Source organism: Acanthochromis polyacanthus, chromosome 8, assembly GCF_021347895.1.
Source record: "Acanthochromis polyacanthus isolate Apoly-LR-REF ecotype Palm Island chromosome 8, KAUST_Apoly_ChrSc, whole genome shotgun sequence".
Taxonomy (NCBI): Eukaryota; Metazoa; Chordata; class Actinopteri; family Pomacentridae; genus Acanthochromis; species Acanthochromis polyacanthus.
Genome location: NC_067120.1, coordinates 32,295,498 through 32,323,433, shown reverse-complemented (window position 1 = coordinate 32,323,433; position 27,936 = coordinate 32,295,498). Strand labels below are relative to the sequence as shown.

The 27,936-nt window shown below is 40.8% G+C and overlaps 1 protein-coding gene across 1 annotated transcript in view; it reads right to left on the bottom strand.

The window, feature by feature from the left end:
* Positions 1-27,936, bottom strand: part of si:ch211-212o1.2 (uncharacterized protein LOC492735 homolog) — a 58,594-nt gene that overhangs the window by 15,110 nt on the left and 15,548 nt on the right. The window contains exons 2-4 of the mRNA XM_022206151.2: positions 10,039-10,158; positions 9,733-9,824; positions 737-881 (exon numbers count right to left, since the gene is read on the bottom strand). Coding sequence (XP_022061843.1) covers positions 737-881; positions 9,733-9,824; positions 10,039-10,158 — 357 coding nt within the window. The remainder of the gene's footprint in view (positions 1-736; positions 882-9,732; positions 9,825-10,038; positions 10,159-27,936) is intronic.

Here is a 27,936-nt window from a genome sequence, read left to right as displayed (position 1 = left end):
CCTTCCTGCCCTGCACTCTGAGGTCAGTGCACATGATTACCACCAAAACTGCCCCACACCTTCCTGCAACTTCCCATGACTTCCCAGACTTTGGCACCTTGCAGCACTAAGACACTAGCACAGATAGTTGGACACCGAGTACGCAACCTTCTGAAGTCCTTCCATTCAGGTTTATGGGATGTGTTCATGTTCGTTGATAAGAAGCAGATGAAGGATCATATTCGTGTTGCTGCAGTGGTGATTCTCATTGCTTTGTTGCATTTTTGGGTCCTCAAACTTCTCCATCACAGATATTAAGAAGGTGAATGACATCAATGAACATTTTTATTCAACTTTCAACACATTTTTTGCATGTTGAAATTTGAGGCTATTTTTGGACAACAATGTCTCAGGAACTACCAAAGACAAAGCATGAGATGTTTACTGGTATTAGTCATCATGGCACTGATTCAGAATTGGCAATCTAATAAATATTTTAATTCTATCTTTAGAACTATTTTGAAACTCCAGACATCTGTTCTATTTGGATTAAGGCATCCAGCAATATTTTTGTTTCTGTGGTAGAACTCCCTGCTCAATCAGTTATGAAAGTTCAACAAAAACTCAGAAACTACTTGACATATCGAGCTAACATTTATCCGGTGCCATTTTAAATATCTGCACTTCATGATAAAAAAGTTTCACATGCGGCTGAGCAGAAGATGATGATCATATATTTGCATATGTGCATGTATACCTGGTGTGTACGTGAGGAACTTGTTGGCCATGTGAGCCAGTGGCAGGATGGGGATCATGCAGTTGTCGCCGTTGGTTTCGATGAAGTCGTGGCGAGTGATGGCAGTTGGATCGATGTGGTGCTCCCTGAACGGTCGGATAAATGCCTGTAACGAGTTAGAGACAGAGAGAGAGAGAGAGGTTATAGACTGTAAAAGAATGAAATAGTTATCTTTATTTATTGCTCCACTGTCTGAGCTCAGTACAACCTCCTGCTCAAACATTTTATGCCTTTAACATGTAGTACTGGGTTTAATTTGAGAGGAGGGACTCTCATTAACCAATCATTAGCTTATGTTTGAATGGAGACAGAAACATGGAAATCCTCATGATGATAATGTTAATGACTCCTTTTGATAAATAAAATGAAGATTTAAAAAAAAGGATCAGTTTCCACAGACTGTAAACAATCTTGAATATAATGCTATATAATTACTGAAACCTCAATCATTTCTATTTTCAAAATGCTCAAAATCAGCAACATTTAACTTTAAGGCCAACAACATCTGTACATTTGCTTTTTCCTTTAGTTGAACGTACACATATTCAGTTTCTGTTAACGGAACTAATGAGGTAACAACAATAAAGCACAGAGACAAAAAGCTGAACGTCACTGGTAGACTCCTTTGCTTCATTTACATTCACTTTATATCACAACGCAAAACACTGTTTACAATCTTTACACAAACGCAGATCAAACACACAAACACACGCAGCACATTTAGCGATGCCAAACATCCTGCGTAACCCCAGAGCTCATATCCAGCATCCTAATAAACCACAGAACAGCAGTCAACTCCAGCAAACACGCTCATACGCATAAATGACCCGTGGACGGTGCACATAAAATCAGAAATGTGAGCTTCACAACACAGAGGCGCTCATGAAAACCCCACCTGCCCTGTGCAGAGGCAGACACCTGTCTGTGAGAACATGGGGGTCTCAAATGAAAGACTGGATCTGAATCTCAGAAGCACAAAAGAGGACAAAAAGAAACACACCCACATGCACACACAGGATAAAGGTAATTTATTTCCCTCTGTGGAGAAAGCAAAAAAAAAAAAGGGAAGGTTTGCATGTGTTTTCACTCGCCGTGCATGTGTCCACAGATGTGTGTGTGTGTGTGTGCAGCCACGGAAGCATCAGCATGAAAACTCATTATAGTCGGCGGTTAGCTGTTCGAAACAATCGCACTCGCCCATCAGCGGCCACATCTTTTGGTAGGTGCCACTGCAAACACTGAAACTATCTGTTCATATCTTCACAATTATGTACCCATCTCGCTTCTCGTCTGCCTCTCCCCCACCTCTCCTCCCCCGTCTCCCCCCTCCTCCTCTCACTGCAGCCCTCAGCTAGATGAAAGGCCGGCTAAGCCGCGGAGGTCGTGCCGAGCAGGGCGGCATCGGCGCTCCCAGTTAACGGCGGGCCACCGGTCGCTGCGTGTCCTCTAATCCCACACCGTTTAACGGCCTGCCTTGCAAGACGTCCGTTAATCACCAGCTCACATCGCCCATCGCCCCAGCAACCAGCGCCGTCCCACTGCTCCAACAGACACGCCCTTCCACCCCCTTCTTTTTTAGTTTTTTTGTCCTTCCGACCTTTTTTACGATATTTTCATCGCACTTTTTGCTGCTGTTTTTTGGTTTCCTCTCTGTCTTTCTGGCCAAATATTTCTGTGCACCATCACTCTCCTTTCTGGCCTTTAAACAGGAACTGACTTCCATTATTCAATTAACTCTCCTAATCAGTGTCACTAGAGATCCTCCTTGAAAGAGACATGTTGGTTAAAGATGCAGCCAGAAAAGAAAGAAACAAGGAGAGAGAAGTGCTGTTGCCTTTACCAGATGACTATAGAAGTAAAGCAGGCAGGGAGAGAGGATCTTCAAACATACATCCCTAAACTGGAAGCACATCTGGCAAATTTCAGTGTGAATCGAGCATCATTGGGAACTAATGAGCGTGACTTTGTCCTCAAAGTGGTGTCATTAGAGGACTGCGAAATCCTTGTTGAGTCAATTAAAGCTCAACGACATGATGACGACAAAATAACAGCATGGCCCAAAGCCTCGCCGAGGAATTGTTCTCAACACTGTTGGGAGATTGTGGTGCACTTTTTTTGAGAGTGTACTGCAATTTTAATGCTGCGGAGAGAAGAAAAAAAAGGCTTTTATAGGCCTGAATCAAAGCAGTTTGTAATGATGAAGAGCAGCAGCACAATGTGGAGTCATTCTGCTTCTTCTGAGAAACACTAAAGGAGGTGTGATGAAAAACTATGTCACTTTTGTCATTCAGGTTTGGGATTTTGCACATCGGAGGTTTGTGCAAGAGAAAAGTGCATTTTTTAAAACATTTTTGGAGGAATAATGTGAATAATATATGTTTTGAATGTCTCTGATGAGCTGCTCAGGAGGCATTAATGGCGTTCTAATTAAATCAATTGCTATTTAAGTAAAAATAAAAATAAATAAAATGTGAAACAGTGCATGTTTTCATTAACTACCTTCATGCAAATATCTTCAACAGGACATTAGGAGGTTACATAATTAAATGGCTTTTTTTTTTTTTGCTCTTCACACTTATTTTTGGGTTTTTATCAGCTTTTATTTTTATTTAACCTCCATTTAACTAGGTAAATCCCACTGAGGGTAGCAACCTGTTTTTCAAGGGAGACAGGACAACACAACATTGGGCACACACACACACACAAAAAACTGAAATCAAGGTTTGAAAAAACACAGGTGAAACAGAATATGTGCAACCACTTAACCCTTAGATGCAGAAGTGGGTCAAAAATGACTCCATTTTTTTTGCAATATCTTTGTAGTGACAAGTTTTTATCATTTCATATTCCAGATATTTCTCAAAAATGTTTTTGATATCATTCCATTTAAATTTTTCGTTGCCTTTTATACTTTAAAAGAAACTGTGATATTTGTATTGCTACTCCACGCTCTTTACCAATATCACACAAGAGGACATGCAGTGCACAGACTTGGAGGGACAAACAGTAGCAGGTGGAGGAAAAAAGTGGAAAAATGTCAACAAAATGGGCGTTCTTCTATTGCTGTCCTGTGTAATATTCTTTTTCAATTATCAAAAAGCTCAAAATCCACCATAAAATGAAAAGTAAACCTATTTCAAACATGAAATCTTCCTTTTGTGGTCAAAAACGTAATAAAAACAATAATACAAATTATTATTCTTACCCAAAATGTCAGAAAAACACAATGATTCTTATACAGGTCATATTTGACCCACTTGTGGAAGAGTGTAGGGTTCAATCACTCGTGCATCTCGCCTTCTTCACTGGCAAAATTGGTTACGATACTACAACTGAAGATTTATGAAACTGCAGGCTAAGTATGGCAAAAAAAAAAAAAAAAAGAGAGAGCCGGAGTCCATATGAGCAGCCAACATGTGTCTGCATTAATACTTCTACAGCATGACGTCTTTAAAGAGGTCTTAACTCAGAAAGACAACAGAGGAGTGGAAACAAAGCGAGGATGTACACATGTACACACAGGACATACTTACAGAAACAGAAAAAAACAACTAACAAAACACAGAACAAACAGCGACAAAGAGCGACACCGGCTTCAAATGTTCCGTCTAGCTTTATAACTGCAACCACTATTAGCCTCAGGTGTTCTGCGCCGCGCTCCTCTTTCATATTCAAACTAGCCTTAACTGGGAGCACAGGCCTGCTTTATTCTCAGGCTGCAAACACACACAAAAACACAACTGAGGTGTTGTACGCCTGAGTTTGTTTGCTGCACACACTCACACACTGGATTTCCACTGGCCTATCGTCATCCCTCTGTTCTCTGCAAAAGTCCATTCTTCTCTTCCTGTTAAAGTCTTTATTAGAGGTCTCCTACAGCGTCCGACACACCATGCAAATCTGTGCCTGCCGCTGAGCCTTTGGTCCCGGTAACTACCCCAAACCTCAATAAATGCCACATCATAAATAAACATCAAACCGCATAATACCTTGGCGCAAACACAAACAGTAACACGGGGCTCCAAAAAACATCATCGTTTAGAGGCGTCAGACTGTACAGTGCAGCACAATACAGTAACGAAACAATCCTTATTAACAAAAATACAGGACGCACACAGAAGCAGGTGACACGAAACAAACAGCAAGTCAAACGAGAGTGACATCAACTGCTCATCACACCAAACACACAGTCAATTAGCGTCAGAATAGATTATCTATTCTGTGATGACACTTCCAGAAAGCTTCCAGTTTCCTGTGTGGAGATGAAAAAATCATGAAATATTGCTGGTTTAGCAACTAACAAGTCTAATTATGCAAACCAATCAAACGCTGCAGCTCATTATTGAACCAATAACTATGACTGTTTGGGGTCTCTGCAGCTACGCTAATTCGTAATCTGCTTTTAATTTGACTCTGTTCATTTTGAAAAACTTTTCCCATAAATTTGAAAGTGTTGCAACTGCAAAATCTTAGATATCATCTTAACTAAAAGAAATTAGGTTGATGTAAGACTTCCACAGGATGAATTTTGAAATTTAAAGCAGAATTCACGGTTCAAATTTAGCTTTTTTTTACTGCTTAAGGACAGAAAAGAAAAGTATGATATGAACACAGCAGTGTGATATTATTCTTTTATGAAATCGTCACGGAGAAGAAGTTGACAACCAGCAGATATTTATAAAAAAACTTTGCCATTCCTTTAGAGACACATTTCTAAGCGTCTCAAGGTCTAGTATTTTTTCCATTTTAGCTTTGTTTCGGTCTCCACCAAATTCTCAGAAAAGTATGTGGCTGTTTAGCTGCTAACTGCTCTCACAGTCACACAGAAACAACGCAAATCTGACAAATCTTGCAATAACCTGCAGGTTCACTAACTGGGGATGGTGTCAACAAATGAAGCTGAAAAAAGCAGTTTTTTTTACCTTTTTTGCATGTTTTTTTAAGCATGACAGCGCAAGTTTGACATTTGGACAAACTTTATCCCTGTTAGAGACAAATATGATTTCTTTTTGATTTTGTTGTTAAAAATGTATCAAGTATTCATATAGAACAGGCGGCTCTGGGTTGAAGTAACATACCTGCTTAGTTCTCTCCGTTCCATCAAAAATGAACCGGATTTTTTACACAGATACAACCAAACCATGTATGAAATGTAGAATTCATGCCTTAGAATAACCAATTCTGATTCATGTAATTGTGACTTTGCTACAATATTATAGACAAATATACATAATTATTCACACTACGCAGCAATAAAAGTAATACAATGATAATCTGTGCTCCCTGTGGAAAATCAGTGCAGCTCTACGTTGCGTTTTAGTCGGCAGTCAGAATATTTGTGGGTGCAGAAACACATGTGAGCAGTAACGGTCAGGAATCCGGCGGGAGTGGGATTAAGGAAACAGTCCCGCACAGGGTTCTAGTTGCTAACTCTGTCTGCCGTCTGTCTGATGCCGAGCGAGTCGCGTACGGTGGTTTATGTGAGCGGTCTCACGGCAAACAGCTGCCTGAGGTAATGAGAGCAGTGAAGGACAACCGAACAGTGGAGCTGTGGGCTGTTAAACCAAAGCAATGAGTTGGAAATTGCTAAAATGTTTCATAAAGCTGATAGGAAAAAATAAAGTGTTGACTAATAACTAAGAGCAGGTTAGCTACGATGAACAACATCTTTCAAATTAAGCTCATCAGATTGTTGAATTACTGTCATATTTATGGAGCTTGGCTCAAGTTTCTCCCATGAGAATTCAAAAAATGACGGCCTGTTCAAGTTAAACATCTATTTTTGTAACATATAGTCTGTAGAGTTTTACATGGGAAGAATTAGAACAATATCAAAGATCTAAGGTGTGTTAGATGCATCAGGCAGCTGTCCATTAAGAGAAAATACAGTGTTTGTTGTATCATTTAGATGAAACTAGAAGTCTATTTCTTGTTGTTTTTTTTGTTTATTACATGAAAATTTAAGGGTGATGCTCCTTGTTGAACATTTTGTAATTAAAAAAACACAGACTTGCTTTTTGTTCAAGGAAGAGAATAATCTTTGGGGAAGATGCTGTTGAGCAGCTTTGGACAGAGGACAACAAGAAACAACATTTCTGATGTCTTATAAGTCCATGTGGGCTGGATGTATATGCAGGGCTGTAGATTTTAACTCTTACACAATCCAATTCTCATTTGTTAAACAATTTGTGGTGTGACTTTCATAAGGAGAATAGCTCAATATCAACAGTCTTCCAGGATTATTCAATTATTTTTGGGTGCTGGAGGAACAAACTACCGGCGAACACTTTTACGTTTTCACAACTTTGATCTGGCCCAACCTAATGTAAACTACTACGTCTACATTTAATGTTTGCTGAACTTTTACTTGGAGTCAGTTCAAAGCTTACTGCCTTATAATAGAAATGTTGAGAAAACAGAGAAGACCTGAGTGTAAACTTCATAGATAAACAACCAATATGACAAATTATATAAAAACAGTTGATGAAGTTTTATTCTCAGGAGTAATATGAATATGGGACGGTGTGTGCGCGTCTACTCCATAGAACATAAGCACTAATGGTTATACTGTAAATGTGCAGGTCATCTCTAACAATCCATAAGAAATCCATTACTCTTCCTTAATTTATGAGATGCTTTCCATCTGCACTTTTCAAGGGTCACCGTCCTGTAGGTTTGTAGTGAAAGAGGGAGAAAAAAAAAATTCCAAAAAAACCACAAAATGACAGACTTTAGTCACTTTAAAGGACTTAAACCGCAAGTCAAATGCACTTTTAAGGCTTCAGCGGTCAAGCGTGACCGTGTTAACATATAGTATCAACTTATATAGGCTTAAATAAATACATGAATCATCACTAGTGTGTAGGTTTAACTTCTGACATGTGATAATTCATTATAGGGTTGATTCTGTAAATGGATGCTACATGTGTGACTGAGCATTAGAGTGTAACCTTGTTAGAGTAATGACATTACACATGAATACAAATGACAACACTACTGATTCAGTTCTCTTATAATGAGCGTTTGTAAAATACACATTTTGTCTCACTGAAGTTCATGGCACAAATTACATGAATTTTAATTAAAGTGTGAATAACATAGTGTGATTATTAATCATACAGTGATAATATATGAGTCCGGCACGAATAACAACTATTGTTTTAATTGGGATTTCAAAACACACATTAGCTTCAACATTTCATTGAATTATTTATCTATGAATAATTCATAAATACAAGAAACAGTAGACGAAACACACACAAACGCAGACACATACACACACATGTACACCCACGAAATTCTCATCCCATTAATCAAAACAAAGTTCACATGAACCAATCTGCATGCTGTACCTGATCACCCTGATTTTAATTGGATGAAATGAAGGTAACCTTTACTCTAATTGGCTGTGGGAAATGTGGCAGAAATGTGTGCGTGCATTAATGCAGGTGATGTATTTTAATGTGTAAATGAAGTGTGTGCGCATCCGTCTTAGACATTTCCATTTCCATATGAGGCATGTGTTCTGCGAGGTGGCAGGTTGTGAGGATTCAAGGTGAGGTTATGAACAACATGTGCCCCGGAGTGTGTTGGGAATCGTGGACATCACTGTCTGCAGGGAGTTTCCTCCGTGTTACGGTGACATTTAGTTTCCAGGTCACTGTGGCGGTCCTAAAACTCAGGGGAATAAGGTGCAGTACGATGCTGCCATGGTGACACAGCCTCAGGAGAGATGAGACGCTGCTACAGTACAGTGTCATTAATCCTCACTGGGTCATTCCAGTGTTTTACAATAATCAGAAACATCTAAAGCAGTTATAAGTGTGTCGTCTGAGTTTGTCACACATCCAGCCGAATTTGAGTGATTCAATAAAGTTGTTAACTTTAAAAAAAGACTTCAAAATAGTGGAAAATGCTGGAAATGAGACTGAAATTACAGTCCTCTCTTTCCTCCTATAGAGTTGAATGAAAGTAATCTGAACTGTGCTGACCCAAATTTAAAATCCTCCACAAAAATATTCTAATTCATGGATGTTGACAGACACAAGCAAAGGTCCTCGAAGCTGTTTATTTCTGTAGCAGCAAAGTGAACTCTAAAGCATCAATGAGATGAAGAATAATGAATTTAATGATTTAAAAGCAGAAAAGTACTTCTAAAAGCATTTGAGGTAATAAATAAGCTGTGCAGTAGCTGAATCTGTAATCGTTTTAGTTTACCGACGGCTAGTTTAGATGTTTGACGAAAGTTTCGCGATGCGTCAGAAGGAACTGTGGCAGCTCAAACCGCATTGCATGTTGCAAACTTGTCTTTTTGTTTACCCGGAATGGGCAGCAGTTCCTTTTGCATAAAGTAGACTCGACATCTATTTTATGCAAATTTGATGCGGTCAAATTTCAAATTTCACGATGCATCGAATGCATCGTGAAACTTTCGTCAAACTAGCCATCAGTGAAGTGAAACAAGGACAGATTCAGCTACTGCACAACTTATTTCTCACCTTAAATGCTTTCAGAAATACTTTTCGCTTTAGTGTTTTCAAAATAAAAGAGAAAGTTTGCGCCAAAGTTGTGGCCCACTAGTGACCATCCACCATGCGTGCGATTTTCAGATGCAGTGTATTTACATGCTGGAGAAACGCATCTAGTGGACATGTACCTTAAGAAATGTTCTTGCAAAACACATTACGAGTCAAATGAACTTCCTATAGTCGTATTTGCTGAGCTAATCTTGCCCAATGGATCTCAAAAAGTAGTTTGTAAACACTTCTAAAATCCATCTACAAACCAAAAACAAACAAAAGCCAACTACAGACTGTTAAAATGGCCTCAAACTCATTTCTAGCGTGCTATCCCAGGGAATTTAAGGACAATGAAGTTTTATTTGGGAGAGAATTGATGTGAAATTACCAGAATGTGTTCATTAAAGCCTGGTTGTGTGTTTGTGTGTGTGTGCTCACCTTGCCAATAACAGGGATGTCCACAGATCCCCAGGTATCTGCCCCCCAGTGGACCATGCCCGATGCAAAATCTGCCGTCACGATTCCCAGGACTGGCAGGTAAACACAGAAACAGAGTGGAAATAAAAAGAGGAATAACATATGTTGGTGTTCGATCCAAACATTGAAAAATAATTTCCAACATTAGTACGGAAAATGTTTCTAAATGACACGAACAACTCTCTTGCGGCGACTACTACGGGTAGTTTTAATTTAATATGTGTGGAAGCTTTATCTTAATTTGGTGATATCTCTGCAGCAGCTCACCGATGCCGAGGATGATCTTGTAGATGTGAACGGTGGAGAAGTGCAGGAGGAGGAAGGAGAAGTTGATGATGAAGAGGAAGAGGCACAGAATCACACACACCCACTCCTGCAGCCGTTTACCTGCAGAAACACAACCAAATTAGTTATCTAGGCATCGTGAAAATACAGAATTTACTCGCTTGGCAGACAGGAGAAGAGAGAGGAATCAGAAAAATGCTGGAATGAAGAAGAAATTGAGGGTTTTTCGGCTCCGATATTCTGTTTTAATGAACTGGTCGAGGTCCCTGCAGCCGCTGGGAGAACAAGTCGCTCCTCGCTGAGGGTCAAAGGACAGATTCACCCACAATCAGAGAGTGTGTGTGTGTGTGTGTGTGCGGGGTGTTAATATGTAATCAGTCAGATGAAGACAAGTGTAGTCCAGGCTGCAGGGTCACGACCTCTCATATGTGAAACACCAGCGCTGATGCAGCAGCGACACACACACACACACACACACACATATAAAGGCTGTTTCAGGTGGGAGGCGTCTCTCTGCAGGGACGAGGCCAAATTCACAGGTCAGCAGTATGAACTAAAGGACGCAGGGAGAGGGACCAACTGGAACTACTCGCACTCCAAACTGGCAATTCAGCAATATTACGAAGGAGGGTCAGACTCCAAAGCCTTCAGCCACACAGCGCCGAAGATCAGAGATGCTGAATTATTGAGAATGCACATATCATTGATCTAATTTGCACCATATTCCGTCCTGGTGGCTTCGGTTTTCCATCCACTTGTCTTTAACTTGTCACTTCCTTTCTTGTTTTCCATTGTCCTGGCTGGAAATATGGCATCACCTCATAGACGTGCAAAAATAAACTCCAAAACGTCCAAATATACACTTTTCTAGTCACTTCCTCCTTCGAAACCCTTCCCCCCTCTTCCTCTAAATCCTTCTGTCTTTGCCAATCTAATGTGCTTTTAAAATTTTAATGTGTTCAGATCCTATTGTATCACACAGCATTAGCAGCCTATAAGATATTCATGACAGTTTTTTCTAATAAAGCACAGCGGCCTGTGCAGTGTGTGCGCCTATAGACCCGCACCACTATGAATATGCTATCAGCCTCTCATAAGGTATGGACTGAAGCGGTCACGGGAGATTTAGAATATGTGATTATGGATATTTCGCGAATCATCAAATGTGACCCTTCACCTTCTAAAAATAGACGCTATCAAAGATGCGAGGAGACAGATGGCTAATTCAAGTGGAGCTGGAAGTTCAGTTCCTGAATGAGTTTGACTTTGCGAGTTGTTGCAAGCTGTTTTCAAAAACTCGTTTCTGCTGCTGGCTGGGCTGCAGTTGGACAAGAGAAAATATCAAACGTCCACTGGCTGCTGTGAGGCTCTGCACTCCTACACGAACCAGATACTTCTTAAAGTTTGAAGGAATAATTTAACATTTTGCCAATTTTTTTGCCTGTTACCACTCTCATATCTGGATGATAAATATAAACTAAACAGCTGGTTGGTTTAGCTTCCAAACACTCCACTGGTTCTGCGTAAAATATCAAAACCTACTTCTAAAACTAACTTGTAAAGAAGCAACAATTTGTTTAAAACACACTGAAAGTGTATTTGGTGTAATTTGTGTATATTTGCAGGTCTCATCTCTTGCCTGGCTGTGGTGATTTCTTGGTGTTTCTGAGTCCATTTATACATACATGCTACCATCACAGTTTTGAGGTTCATTATCCTTTTAATCATATTTAGAAGACAAGATTTACATAGAGCACTGAGAAATCAGGTTATTCATTTGCCCGTATCCGTCATAAACAATAGCAATACAGGGTGGGGAAGCAAAAATGTCCTGTCAGGTAAAAACAACTATAAATGGGTATAACTTTTTTATTCTTTGGAATTTTGAACTGATTTCTTGAAGAACACAAATTTAAAGCTTTCAGAACACGTTTATTCAATATGTCCTCCATCAGCCATGATGAAGGCCTCGATGCAGCTCAGGGCACAGGCCCTCCTGATATCCTCCTTGGGGTAGGCCTCCCATTCTCTGGAGAATGCAGCCTTAAGTAAATCCATATTGGCATGAGGGGTGGCATTAGTCCTCAACTCAATGGCGCCCCATCAGAAAAAATCCAGGGGGTTTAGATCAGGGGCGCTCAGGGGCCAAATACCTTTGGGCCAGAAGTTCACCATATTCTACTCACAGAACTTTTGAACCTTGATTGATGTGTGAGCAGGAGCCCCATCTTGCTGCCACACATAGTTGTTGTCAGGGTAGGTGGTCTTCAGCCAGGGCAAAACGGTGTATCTCAGAACTTTGTAGTACACATCAGCCCCAATTTTCTGATTTGGCTTGAAGAAGTAGGGGGACATCTTATTGCCATCTGAGCCCAAGACTCCCAGGACCATCTGGAGATCTCTTGGTGCCCAAACTGGATTGTCTGCAGGGTTCTCACCAGGATTTTTTTTACAGCGTAACGGCAGGTCCTCCCACACGCGCAATAGCCTTCATTAAATCTCGCGAGCGGCCGGCCCAAATGTCACCCAATGAGCGTCATGCAGATGCTCCAAATGCTCGTGATTTAGGTCACTATTCAGCATACATGGCATCACGGAAACAACCGAGACATGCTAATTGTAACCCCGAGATTGGAAGCGACTCTTAATTTTAGACGGGAACGGGTCAATCGACAGGAAAGTATGGCTGAGGTGGGGAGACATAAATTAACCTAGACAGGCACCCAGTTGATAAAAACAAACACACATGGCTTTATCTGTCAAAATAACAGCGTAGCGGTCCTAATCACAGCGTAATCTTTTAAACTGACAGCGTAACGGCCCGTTGCGACAGCGTAAATACGCTGGCGAGAACCCTGGTTTGGCATGCTGGATGCGGCGAATGGTCCTCTCACTGATGCCAACAATCTTGGCAATGTCCTTCTGAGGGATTTGGGCATCCAGGAGATCACAAACCCTATTGCGTTTTGCTTGTTGCTTGCTCACTTCACAATGCACCAAGGTCTGACAAATACTAAAAAGACTGGTTAAAGGTAAGGAACTTTGATTTGAATTATTGTTTTGATTACCCTCACTGTTTGGGCAGGACATTCAAATTTGTCAACAGGACATTTTTCTTTCCCCACCCTGTAATCTGGTTACTGATTATTGGGCTGGTTATGCTGTAAACATCATTGATGCCTGCACAAACTTGCAATCTAATCTGACATTCCTGTACCTGTTAGCCCACATTTAAATGAATTTAACTGTGGCTTTTGAAAATGAAACAACTTTTACGTATAACAGGCTGAGCATTGTTGTGGATTTTGGTTTAGCCACATTTTTTTTCTGCAACAGGACATGAGAACAACAGAAAATGGCAAACATTCCCTCCATTTTGACCGGTTTTAACCCGACACTGCTCCAAAAAAGGACAAAGAAGACATTTTATGAAGATACGCTGATGTGAATGATGGGATCAGAATCAGAATCAGAAAGGTTTTACTGCCAAGTAGGTTTTCACGTACACAGAATATGACTTGATGTTTTAATGTGTAACATCCATACATTAACTATGCACCACTTAATCCTCATTAGGGTCGTGTGGGGCTGGAGTCTATCCCAGCTGACTTGGACCAAAGGCATGGGACACCATGGACAGGTCATGCCTTTCGCAGGGCTACAAATAGAGACAATCACACTCACATTCACACCAATAATCAATTAACCTCAGCATATTTTTGGACTGTGGGAGGAAGCCGGAGTACCTAGACAAAACTCACACATGCACAGGGAGAACATGCAAACTCCATGCAGAAAGATCCCGGAATGCAAACTTGGGATCTTCTAGCTGCAAGACAAAAGTGCTAACCACTACACCACAGTGCAGCCCTTTAATGTGTAACAGTAAAAGTAAAAGTGTTGCAAGTCAGAAGGAAGAAGGCAATGGCAACGCAGTACTTAAAAATTAGTGCACTTGACCAGGATCTTAGTGTGAATGAAAAATTATTCTTCCCGCTAAGGTCATAATGGCCTTTAGACAGACAGACACAGCGGGAGAACAGATCTCCATATTGATCTGTAATCTAAATCGGACATTCTCCCAACTACAATATTTACCTAAAGATCAAAGAGAATCCTCAGAACTGATGCTGGCATTGCTTGCATGTACTGCTGCTCGGTTGGTGTCACTTCTCCTGTTATCAGTAAGTCATCTGAGTCAGCATTGTGACTGTCTGTCTCCTCATACTCTCCCGACATCACCGAACTTCCACCACACTTAAATTGTCTCTATGAATTAGGCAAACATATATAACAGTTTAATTACGGAGATCCAGGGTAGCTACTTCTTACTAGTTCCAGTATTTGGGTTGTGCTAATCAAACCAGCAGCTTGATAGGTTCGATGTCGTCATGGTTTAGATCAATGAGTATGAGTGACTATGTGACACTTTTAAACTGTGTGTAAGACCAGAGGAAAGTACAGAATGAGCACCAGTTCTGGTACCAATGAAAGTGGTCATCATCTTATACAAACTCAGTTTGTGTTTCTGTTTGTCAGCCGGATGAAGCTAGCCTAGCTTAGCTAGACTGTATTCCCGTTATAAGGGATATACGGGAATACGGTCTAGCCCTCCTCCATTGACACATTTTGACAGGTTTTCAAGCTCCGAGCAGATCAGACCGAACCAATCAGAGCACCAGAGGCGGGAGTTAACGATGCGACCGCAACAGAGCGAGGTTTCTCTCGTGCGCTTTCCTCTGTTTTGCACGGGCTGAATTTGTCCTTAAAACCTCAACAAGAAGCAGCTCTTAAAGCTTTTCTTTTTAAAAAGGATGTATTTTTAATTCCGGCAGGCTGTACAATAGAATGCGTAATGCTGCCCTCCACTGTTGAAAGGGAGAGCTTAGATTTTCCTCAGGACCCCTGTACGGCGAAGGAAGCTGTTAAAACTACAAAACGTCATGGCGGAAAGGCAATTGTTAAGTCGCTTAGTGATTGCGTCACACATATGTTACGCTGATTGGCTCTCTCCAATTCAAGCTGTGATCGGTAGTCCCGCCTCTGGGCTAGATTTGGTTCAATGGAGCAGTTCCAGACTGACTTTATGTGTATTTGTAATACACAATATAAAGGCTGTCTGGTCCCCAGGCAAGGATGAAGCTGCACACGTAATCGGTAGCAGTCACAAACCAGGAAAAGATCAATACATGGCTCCTTGGGGCAGGCATGATTAGGTTCATCAACACTGGAATGAGAGGTTATCAAGCTGTCTGATATTAGGATATGATGCACACACAAAAACAGGCTACAAACACACAAACAAGAGATGCAAATGCATGTGAATAGAGTCTCTGCTGGTTGTCTAGCAAACTCACAACACCAACATAATACTTATACTTTGGCCAGCATCTTCATTTTTCTACAAATTAAGCAAATTCCAAGATAAATATAACAATTTATATGCCGATGGGAGTTTATTCCCACTATTTCCAGTATTCGTGCTGTGCTAATCAAACCAGCAGTTTGTTATCGCCTCACATTTACTGCACAAACATGACTGGTTCTTCCAACTTTCAGTGAACAAAAAGCACTTAAATACATTCCCTGATGCTTTTAACAAGTTTGATAACTGTATTCAGCTTCACCTTTACATCATCTGCTTCCCTTCAGGTATTCCATCGCTAGCAACAGTGACTAAATTAAATCGGAAAAAAAACAGACTAGACCATATGTTGAGGATGTAACCTGTTTACAGTCAGCAGTATATCTGCTTCACAGTGGTAACAGGATGAGAACATCTGTTACTTACACAGAATATGAGCCTTGTGTGCCTCGGCAGATGAAGCTACTCAACAGGCGAAACAAAATGTCACTGAGAACGCAGCAAAAGTCAGATTCAAGCAGATAGAATGGAAACACCGAGCAGATTTCATACAAGTCGCTGCCGGTAAACGGCATCTTCTGATTTCCACTTTCACTCATGTCAGTCTGTGGATCTGACACCTTTTTAGCACCTGTTCTGCTACATAATGTGGCTATTTGTTTAAATAAAGAATGCTTTGTTTCTGCATTCTAATACATAAACAACACATAGAAGGAACTCATCACTTATGGTGATACATCCTTAACACTGGGTCTCTGTCAATTCAGTGTATTAATTCAGTAACATGGGTGCTGCTAACAGGAAAACATTGGATAGTCACAGGCCTGAGCACTGCTTTGCATCATTTTATGATTAAAAAAGCTGTATAAACCTGTTTTTTATGCATTGAAAATTGCTTAATGTGTATATTTATACATTCTGCGGTGAATTCACAGGTTGCAAACCAGCTGTGTGATTCAGGTAATTAGATATTTGCAACATTTAAAGTGAGTTGATGCAATTTAATAATAAAATGTTTGTCCCTCTGTCTGCTTTTTTGCAATAATTATACACGTTGCAGTGAATTTCACAGGACTTTAATTTCTGCATATGTTTATATTTGGCATTTGACACTTCATGGTGCATTTTCTTAATACTTAACTACTTTTTAAATCATAGTATATTTTACATGTAACTGTGCAATTTGTACTTTAGTATATTTTTCTTATTTATTTGTATGATAGTGGTGGTAAATTTACTCTTTCTGCTCACAACAGTAACAACAGCTTTTCCTTTTGGGATCTATTGTATTCTATTCTAACTGATATACTGTAACAGGCTTTAAATATTCTGTAAAATGACCTGCTGTGCAAACTGCAATCTGGTGCGACTCATATCAGAACGTGACAAACTATTTAGCACTTTTTTTCCCTCATCCTTTGCAACAAAAAGCATCTGTTTGGGAGAAATGCACGAAAAGTTTCACCTGACCTGCAAAATGCATCTCCATATGAGCGGCGTGTAAACAGTGCAGCTGCATCAAGCTGTGGGGCTGTGACAAGTGTTTACTGTACGAAGTGGATTCCAACACTGTGTTCAGATCCGGTGCAATAATTTACTGTGTTTACATCATACAGTCCAGGTGAAGTGTTTTTAGTACACACAGCCGCAGTCCACACTGAGGTTAAGCAGACCGCATTTAGCTCTGTTGTCTCCGAGCTTCGGGTGACACCATTTTCTCCACACACACACACACACACACACACACACACACACACACACACACACACACACACACACACACACACACACACACACACACACACACACACACACACACACACACACACACACACACACACACACACACACACACACACACACACACACACACACACACGCCTCCAGGGATCAGTACACCAAAATTCTCTCTCTTCAACTCTCCCTCACTGCAGCCGCAGACAATCCGCCAACACAAACACGCGCTAACAGACATACCGCGACGCTCCAGCTGATGGATTTCCTAACGCATCTCTTTCTATTACACACACTCTGACACACACCCAAATTCAGACACTCCATCTCCGTCACGTACACACACAAACACACGCAGGCAGACACACACCCATGGTGCAGGGCCGTGGAGCAGTGGGGCGGCTGTCAGGTGATGTGCGTCAGTCCTTGGATCCTCCGGCTCCCTGGTGAGGGGAAGGAAACTAGGACAGGCCTCCGCAGAGCGCATACACACTCACTCACTCACACACACACACACACACACACACACACACACACACACACACACACGCACATAAGCCCTCGTCCCTCAGGCCATGGCATTGCTGGATATCACACACAGCTACTCGACAGACACACAAAAACAGCCTCTACAAGCATGTACGATTGGACATATGCTAGCTCGTTTTAACATACACAAGGCAGACATACACTCACACATCCGACCTGCCTTCACTTGGCATACAAACACCCAAAATTAAACACTTAAACACACACACAGTCTACACACACACACACACACACTCTTAGGGCCAGAGGAGCGCACTCATTAATATCGTTCTGACAACAACTGGCTCCCTGGCAACCTCTCTGCCATCGCTCACCCAGCAGCGCCCCCTCCTTCCTCCACCCGCCTGAGAGCGTGCACGTGGGTGTGCACGGGGATTTAACCTGGGCGGAGCCGGGGGAGGGGAACGAGGGGTGCTAATAGGCTGAAATTAATCAACGCCGGCTGATTCGCTGTCTGGGGAATGAGTGGCGGGCAGCAGGCAGGAAGGCAACACATCCTGAATACTAATGGACTAATGGAGAGGGGAGACGGAAAAGTGGATCCCTATACCTCTTCATGCTGTCTGTCAGGTCACGGGGATAGACAGGGAGAGGTTGAAATATGCTAAAATGAGAAAGATTTTGACCAATATTGGCAGCAAAAACACAAAAAAAGACATCATGGGGCTAAATTAGAAGTGAAATTTACACTGCATGTCGGAATTTTATTGGAATTTAATCAAACTCTGCTCCTTAACAGTCCCAGATAAGAAAATGCAGCAACAAAATCTGCACTTTTAGTACAAGAGGAGAGTGCAAAGAGTTCTTCAATCATCACTGTTTAAAAAAAAAAAAAAAACAAAGAAAAGAAGAATAGCAGGGTCAAGTGTTCTCCACACTAAGCCAGCTAAACATGCAACCACATCTGTTCTTTCCTTCTGTTTCGGCCTTTCAACTCCAAGAAACTGGAGCAAGAAGAGATTTCGCCGCTTTCTCATGCATCACCATTTCAGTGTGGAGGTAGACGTTTTAAAAACACCAAAGTCAAAGCAGGATTTACATGCGAACATGGCCGGAGCTCAGCTAACAGAAGCTCAGCTGCTTTGTGCGAAGAAGCGCACCAGGCGGCCAATCAGGAGCATTGATTTGTTCTTATTTGATTGCCCCACAGCCACAGCGAGTGTACAGTAGTTAGCGGGACAATAAATTGAGCGCAGGTCAACACTGATGACTGTGGAAGCCCGAGAAGGAACTTAGAGGGAGGCAGATTTACTGTTTTACTAAGTTGCTGCCCATCGCGGCGGGTAATTAGGCCACAAAAGACTGCCCGTTTTTGCTGGCGTTCGGCTCAGTGGGAGTTATCAGATCATATCCATTATCAGGAAACCAGGAGAGACTCTGTCCCCTAATGACCTCAATGGGCAAATGATGGAGGACGAGGAGGAAAAAAGGGTAGCGAAATAAATGAAGGATGGCTTTTGTGGCTTGTTTGGTTAAAGGAAAGCATAGTGAGAGGCTAGAAGTTTACAGTTTTTTTAGACAATGTAACATAAAAAACAAATATGTCACCTTTTACTTGTAAATTGAGGTAGTTTTCTGATTTGTCCAGTGAATTTGTGCATCTAAAAACCCTTTTATTGTGTGTCTGCATCAGCCATCATGACAAATGGAAGCAAAATATAAGAAAAATTGCAGCCGTCTCACCCAAAAAGTGATGCTCCCAAACAACAAAAGTGCATCTAAATTCAGTTTTTAGGGAAACTAGATTACATTTGTTTAGGACGTATCACAAATATGTTTTAAAATCAGATTTTTTTCCTCACATGTTGTTTCTTCTCTGCTATCGCGCGATTTCGGAACGAGATTTGCTTTCTAGCGTCCTGAGATTTGGATACAGACCACAACAAAGAGCGATTGCCAAGTAATGTGGAGGTTTTCGTTCACTTCTCATCCCTAGTATGTTGTGGGACACTCATTGAGACTATCTCAGCCGGTCAGTGTGGGGAAAAAAGCACGTTAGGGCGGACTTTGGTGCGGGGGGGCCAGCTGCCCCATACTTTTCGCTAGCCGAGCTGCTAGCTGAGCTGCTAAGCTGCCTGCCTGGCTAAATACTGGAGCTATGTCGAAAATTCATTTCTCCATCACTCACATGTATGAAATTACATATGGAAACAGACCCCAGGTTGAAAAAAACCGAAGTTCCCCTTTAAAGAGTTACTTTGCATTTCACTGCACATACTGTACAAACATGTCACAAATCTGAACTCTTGAATCATGAGAAGATGGAGGAGAATCTTCAAATATGTTGAAAAGGGTCATATTTTAACCCAAACTGAGCTATTTTCCTAATCAAGTTTCTAACAGGTAGTTATCAGGGTGAAAGTGTTGCACCAAAGTGTGGTATTTACCCAAACCTAGCTAAAAAACAAACTGAAACCCAAAGTAAATTCCAAGAATAACAGCGTCATATGAAACTCTTGAGTAAAAGTCATGTTTTTGCAGCCATCTTTCTGGAAACTTTGTGACTCTTTAAAACTGCAGGTCTTTTCCTACATTGTCTCTTTTGTGGCGAAAATAAGTTTCTTAAAAATAGAGTTTAGTTGTAAAGGAACTCAGTTTTTGGGGTTGGTTAATTCCGCTACAGGAGATACTTGACATTCTCCGCAATTTGGTGCAAGAAATAAGTGTAAATATCAGGAAAAATCGGTCGCAAAATATCAGACATTTGCAACAATCCAATATCGTGCCTGCCTAGTTTCCTGGTCTGCAAAATACTCACACAGTTCAAACATTTTATCCCTCCTGACAGTTTATTTCATGTGCAGAGGAGTGAAAACATGTAGGAAGCGTCTTCTTACTCACTCAATCACTATGGAACTACAAGTGGACTTTGTGGTTTTGAACAGAGCGGAGCATTAGGAGTCAGCAGGCTGCAGCTGCTCATTAATTGACTCAGATACATTTAATGAGCGTTTCAAATAATATGCGGCTCATGCCTCCTTACAGGATGTAGCTACAGGTTGTAAAGGTTAATTAGGCTGCCGTATTTCTCAGCCAACAAAAGGCGATTAGACATCTTTGAGTTGGTTTAGTTGCTTGTAGATGCTGAAAGGTGAACCTATAAGACTTTATGCTGCGCAGCTGTAAACACCTATAAACTGTCAATACGTCTCCACTGCCAAGGACATATATTCCCATGTTAAAAGAAAAAACAAACTGTCTTTTTGATTCTGTTACGACCAATCAAGTGAACACATACACTCAGCGAGGGACGAAACCAAAGGCAGGAACACAGAAAAAAAAACCAAACAGCAAAACACACTCACTCTGAACAACCACCTACGGAGCCTCTGACAAAAAGAAACTCTGAACAGGAGCCTGACAGCAGCTCAAAGAGCGATACCTCGACCACGCCTTTTTTCTCGCTGTTTCTTTCATGTCCTCGTCATCTACGGCCTGAAACAGACTCCATTTACAAACACTTACTCACTCTGATGTATAGACTGTTAACACACCAAACCACAGAGGTGTGAGAGAGAATGTGAGAGCAGAATACAGTAAGCTCTGCCACTGTTTTTTCTGTTTTTTTTTTCTCTTTTAATTCTCTGTCTGTCTCTCTTTCTGTGTCCCCTGGTTTGCTCTCAGCGGATCGTCTTCAGATGGGACTTGGGGAGAGTGAGAGGGGGAGAAAGGGGGGAGAGAAAGAGTGATGTGGGTGGTAAAAGTGGGTCACATGCTCAGAGAGAAAGAGAATGAAAAAAAAAAAAAAGGAAGGGGGGAGAGAGATGAGGGAGAGCGACACCGAGGGAGAATGACAGCAACATGGAAGCATGGGTGAGAGAGGAGGAGGTAGGGAGACACAAAGAAGGTGAGACAGAGAGAGAGAGAGAGGGAGAGAGAGGGAGAAGGGGGGAGGAAAAGAGGGGAGGTCGAATTCCCTTGTTCAGAAGGAGTGGATCAGTCACAGGCCTCTTTCCTTTCATCTGATCTCGGCGGACCGCAGAACCTGGGACACACACACACAACAACAAGTACACAACACAGCCAACACACACTCCTCACACACACACACAAAACCAACATCAATCCAAAGTACACACACACCACAGATGAAGAAACGATACACACAAACACAATATGGACGTCTTTATGTGGATGTGCGCACACAAACACACAGTCCTGCCAGACAAACTTAATAAATCCATTACCCTGTAGATTCAACAGCAACAAAGAGAGGAATGTAGCAAATGAGATTCAATAATGGCATACCGACACAATGACTCACACACACACACACACGCACATAGACAAACAGATGCATATATCCAAGCACAATAACACACACATGAATTTAACCCACATGAGAGTGGAAGTAGGCGCTGCTCCAGCCTGCCTCCCTTGTGGAGACACACACACACACACGTAACACACACACATGCAACACACACACACATATACAAAAAAAGGATGGACAGATCCCATCATGTGTGTTTTCCTTTGTGTGCGAGTGTGTGTTGTGTTGCTGTATGCCATCCCCTCATCTCCCGGGCTTTCTGCTACCACAATATTCATCTGCAGTCCTCATAAGGATAATTACACACACACACTACACACTACACACTACACACACACACACACACTACACACACACAGCTCATCTCTGAAAACAGCATTCCCAGCTCCACTCCTGCGCTGGTCAAGGTCAATAGCAAAATCCTGCCTAGAAGGCTCGCCTAAAGCCATGGATGCACTGCGTGTGTGTTTGTGTACAGTGTGTGTGTGGCTGTGTCTAAATTCTGTGTGCACGCCGTTCATGCGTATGCGCGCTGTGCAGTATCTTTGTCTGCAGAAATAAAATGCACGCCCTCAGTTTTGTCCATTCAGAGAAAACACATCAACCTTCTGACTGTTGCTGGTTAAATCCTCGCTGTTTACTAATTAATGGAAATGCTCGCGTTTTGACATGAAACTGTGAATTTAAAGCCATTGAAGGGACTCATTTTAGAGCTTAAGATAATGTTCTTTATGCCGCTGTCACTGTAGATTCTCTTTTTTGACTGGGTGGAAGCTGGAGATGCACTCTGACACCAAGAAAGCAGGTAAAGTTCTACATTAATGTAGCTGCAATAAACGACAGCAATAAAAAGATGAGGAGATTCTGCTTAAGAATAGCACAAATGTAACTGCAAACAAGATTAATATTTGCGAGAATCTGAATCTTAGCATCAACTAACCTCAGGACAAGGGATGCGACCACCTGTAAAGTGACATTAAGCAAAAAAAAAATATTTTTCAGGACAGAATAAGTGTGTTTGAGAAGGCACAAGTTAAAAAAAAGTTATTTTTTTCCAGAATGTGTCCATGTCTTGTGAACGTCTTTCTGTGTAGCGACGTGTGCTTCTGATTGCTTCTGAACCAGGACACCTGCTGGTGGGTTTAAAGGCATGTCCTTTTTTTTTTTTTAAATATTGCCAATATCACACCATTAATCACAGCAAGAAACTCAGATTTTTTACTTTCTGAAAGTCCTTGAACTACTCATGCGTGATATTCATTACTGTCGGGAAAAACAACCAAATCGAAGCTAAAAATCTGAACATTTCATCGAAATGTCTTTATTCTACACATCTCATTTTGAAATATGCCAAAAATACACCACTTGCAGTGATTGCATGGTGTAAAAAATTGAAAAAAAAAATGTGAAAAATTCAGGAACATTTCAGCTGAACTGGGCTGAACTGCAGGCTGTGTTTACACAAAGCTGACGTTAGTAAAATATCTTTAGTATTCATTTTCTCAGTGTTGGTAACACATGTGGGCAGATGGGATTGAAGATGTTGAATATGTTATACATGTTAAATCCCGTTTTTTTTCCTCTCTTTTTCAGCGTTTTCTCCTCTTATCACAGAATTTCTCTCAATAAGTGAATCATACCGCACAAAAGACATGTTTGAACTCTCTCTACTTTTCGCAATAGCTGTTCTTTTCCCGCAGAGGAGCAGGACTTTGTATTGCAGTGAAAAAATGAGCCCACAGTGAGTGAAAATGTGACAAGAGCAAAAAACAAATGCCCTCACACTGCCTGGGGATAAGAGGCTTAACAGAAAAAAACATTCAAAGAGATGCTATAATGAGACACAATTAACAGAAATGAAAAGACACAACATCAGCTAAAAAAAGAGAATGTTTCTTTTTTCTTTGCAAAAACTTGAATGATTCTTGCTATTCTGGTACAAAAACATTCTACTTTGATCAATCATGAACTGAACTGAACCAATCTTCTGGGTGCTCAAATAAAGCCTATGAAACACGACGTGACAAGTATTCAGTGCAGTAAAACTGCAGTAAACTGTGAATGAGGCAACTTAATCAACGCTTGAATGTTTTATGTTTGCAGAAGGTTAAATTCCGCTATTTCATTTAGCAGACACTTTCATCCAAAGTGACATACATCGGAGAGTAGATACAACACAAGCAAGGATCTAGTCAGGAGAAAACAACCTGGGTAAGAGCCATAAAACAAGATCAAGAGTGATAATAGGACCGTGGCGCCTACAGGCAGTGTGAGCGTATGAAGAAGTTGTTGTTTTCTCTTTTTCCGGAGTCTGTTAAGTGAAGAAGTGTTCAATGAATAGCTGGGTTTTTAGTAACCTTGCCAGCAAGTTGATTTCTCGCGATATTTGTGAGTTCACAAATCTCTCAAGAAACCATCTTGCTCCGCTCCCGCATTCACTGTTCGTACAGAGCCAAGTTGGCACGGGCCAATCACGCAGCAGTATTCGTGTGTGGGGCGGGATATCCGGGTGTGAAGACGACACCAAGCGCCAGTAGATCAAAACAAACATGGCAACGGAGGACAACGATCGTGTAGATGCTGCTATTAAGTCAGTTTTAGCTGAATCTCCTATCGCTTCTTTGAAGGAAGAACAACGAGAGGCGCTTGCGCATTTCTGGATGGTAAAGATGTTTGTGCTTTTTTACCTACGGGTTTTGGTAAGAGTTTAATCTACCAATTGGCTCCGCTCGTTGTGAAGATCCCGCGATTGGCTAAAAACAAACCTGTCAGAGGCGGGACATACTGTTGCATTGTCCAATCCGTGCCTCTTTCCTCCGAACGGATTTACATGGAGCGGTCCCAGATTGATATTGTGGAGTACTATCAAGTACTACACAATTATTAATCTGGCTATTGCCAGGTTAGGTTTTTAGACTGATCATTGTACAGTTTGGTAACTCATTCCTCCACCAAGAACCACAGAGGAGAAGAGTCCAGCTATCAATACAGCACCCTCCATAATTATTGGCACCCCTGGTTAAGATGTGTTGAAAGCCTTGAAATAAATTCAATTTTTATTGCAGAAGCATACTCTCACACTGAAAATTGTAGAAAAATGTATTATAGGAGAAGATCTGGTGCTGTTTTGTTGGCAAAAGGGGGTTGTACAAAGTATCAACATCAGTGATGATAATAACTGTGGCACACATGATTTGATGTAAAAGAATTATTTCTTAATGTGTGATTTTTTTTCCCCACTGAATAAATGCACTTGAATTAAAGGTTTGGATTTTGCTCTTTTTTTCATTGTGGTCCTATATTATTTAGAAAAAAAATGAATTTATTAGAAGCTAAAGAACACATCTTAACCAGGGGTACCAGTAATTATGGAGGACGCTGTAAATGACTGTAGATAAGAATAAAAAAAAAGCTTGATAAAAATGTCAGACTTTTTTCTAGGTCAGAAAACTGATGTAATCAATTTGCACCCACAGCATGAGAGATCTCATCCAAAAAAAGAAGGAAAAAACGTGACCTTTAAAATTACAGGATTATTCACACTTGCAATTCAAATAACATCTGAAACTGACTCCAGCTCAAATATTCCAGGACACTTGATGTGGGTTTCTGCTCAGAGAAAGCAGGAAACACAGAAAAAACATCTCTCATTCTGACCTCTGACCTGTAAACCCTGAAGTCAGCAGTTCATGTGTCACTCACCAGAAGCGGCTGATCTCACAGCAGCATCTCTACAACAGACAAAGCAGACATTTCAGGGCCGAGACCTGGAAGAATTTTCTGACATTTGTCTTCACCGCTGGACTCTCATCCACTAAACCAAAGTGTTCCGTTTCTGAAATTATTCTTTTTCCAAACAGGATAATTGTTCCAGGACTCTCTCCCCGGAGCACATTCACGTCTTCATTAAGATCTGCTGTTAGTGCTCAGTCAGCTACAGCAGGTGGTTTTTTTTTTTTTTCTGGATTCATTTTGTGCTCTTATTCCCCAGTGACAGGAGAAAAAATAATAAATCAGATGTAAAAGATGCAAAGTTTAAGAAATTTTCAATCAAAGTCCTGAATGTTGGTACAAATTCATACATTCCTACTAATGTCAGTCTGGGTAGAATCAGCCAAACTGAGATGCCTTTGGAATTCAAAAACAGCAACAAAATAACGTTTATTCTCTTTGTTATATCAGATTCAAAAACCCTTGAATGAAAGAGTGAAGCATGTTACATTTAGGTTTTCGGTGATTCCTTTTTTATGCGTTTATTTGAACCAAAAACTAAAGTCACGTGACTTTTTTTCTCCTATTCCCCTTGTGGGACTAATAAAGAATATTCTATTCTATTCTAATTCTAAATTGTCTTAATTTTAAGACAGAAATGAAGAAAAATCACTTGCTTTTTTTGTTTCCAAATGAGAAAACCAAACTCAAAAATTCCTCAAACTTTGCTTTTCTCTTTTTTTGCTTCGATGAATTAAATCAACATAATATCACTGATCATAATTTTAGGGAAAACATTTAATTCTCGTGTTGTTTTTATCATACAAATTGGGATAAAGCAGCAAAATACAAGTTGCCTGCTCAGTGAGAAGACAAACAACAATTGCCAAAATGCTTATTCGGTTTCACAGTTGGTAAAAAAAAAAGTCTCGAGCTTTTGAAGTGGAACCCTTTTGGTCAATTTTCCCACTTTCAAACTGAAAATGAAGCAATGCAACAGTGAATAATAATAGCTTGCTGTATAATTTCATTATCTGAGGAGATAAGGCTTGCAGAGTCAGTAACTTCTTTGAAATTTTGAAATCGCTTCGGAAAACCTGTTTTTTAAGACTTGCTTTAATGTGAACTTTAGTTAGTTTAGTTGTAGTGTTCTATTTTGTATTATATCCTATTTATTTTAAATGTCCTCTCCTGTTTTATTTCATTTTTAGCTGCGTCTTTCTTGGGTGTGATGTCATCTCTTTAATTCTGTAATTCTCTAATTTTAATTTCTAACTTTTACCCTTAATATTATTCTTTAAGTTTTAAACTGCGTAGTTCTCTTGTTTGATATGAGTGCTAATCAAGCTGATTACTCCTTAATTTATTATAATTTCTACCATTTATTTTAACTGATTGCTGTGACTTGTCTCCTACATTTTGCTTGATTGTGTTGCATGTTTTGACTCTGTGAACGCTGCTCTTAAGGGTACTATATAAAGAAGTTATTATTCAATATTGAAGATTGTACTGTGTATGTTTTATTATGGATGCAACACAAAAACCTCATTGTTTTGCATTTCTTGTCACAAAAAGTTCAAGATAATGCTACACATCAAACCACTTCTACAATCAATTCGCACACTTTTGAGATCAGAAACAAACACTGTAAATCTATTTTTTTTCTATCAAACAAGCTAATATGAGAGAAGATTTGCAGCATCTCCTTCTTTCTCTTTCACCATTCCCTAAGAGGAAGTTCAAATATTACTGCACAAGTCTGTTTGCCGTTAACAAAAACGCTAAATTACGGCGGTGCTCTGTAGCGTCTTTGTGTTTAACGGCAGCAGGTGGACATGTGAGAAGAAGACGAGCCGAATGAGGCTGAAGATCACCTTCACTCTTTAGATCACAGATTACATGAAGGGACTGCAGACTGCAACCTGAGATCAAACACACGCCAGACACGCATGCGAACGGAGACATCTGGCAAAAGAAACATAGGAGAGGAAGAGGATGGAGGATGGAGGAGACGGAAGAGGAGATGGTATTCAGTGGACCGTGACACTTCAGACATATGGGAGGACCGAGGAGAGACGAGGGGATGAATGGAGGGTTGCTGAGAGAAACGGCGAGACGCAGAAACAGAGGGAGAGGGAGCAGCATCCAGCTGTTTGTCCATCCTCGCTCTGCCGTAATGAGCCCATGTTTGGCTCTGTGGAGCATTGCCAACGCCTCATCTAACTTCTCCAAACTCTAACAAGCCAAA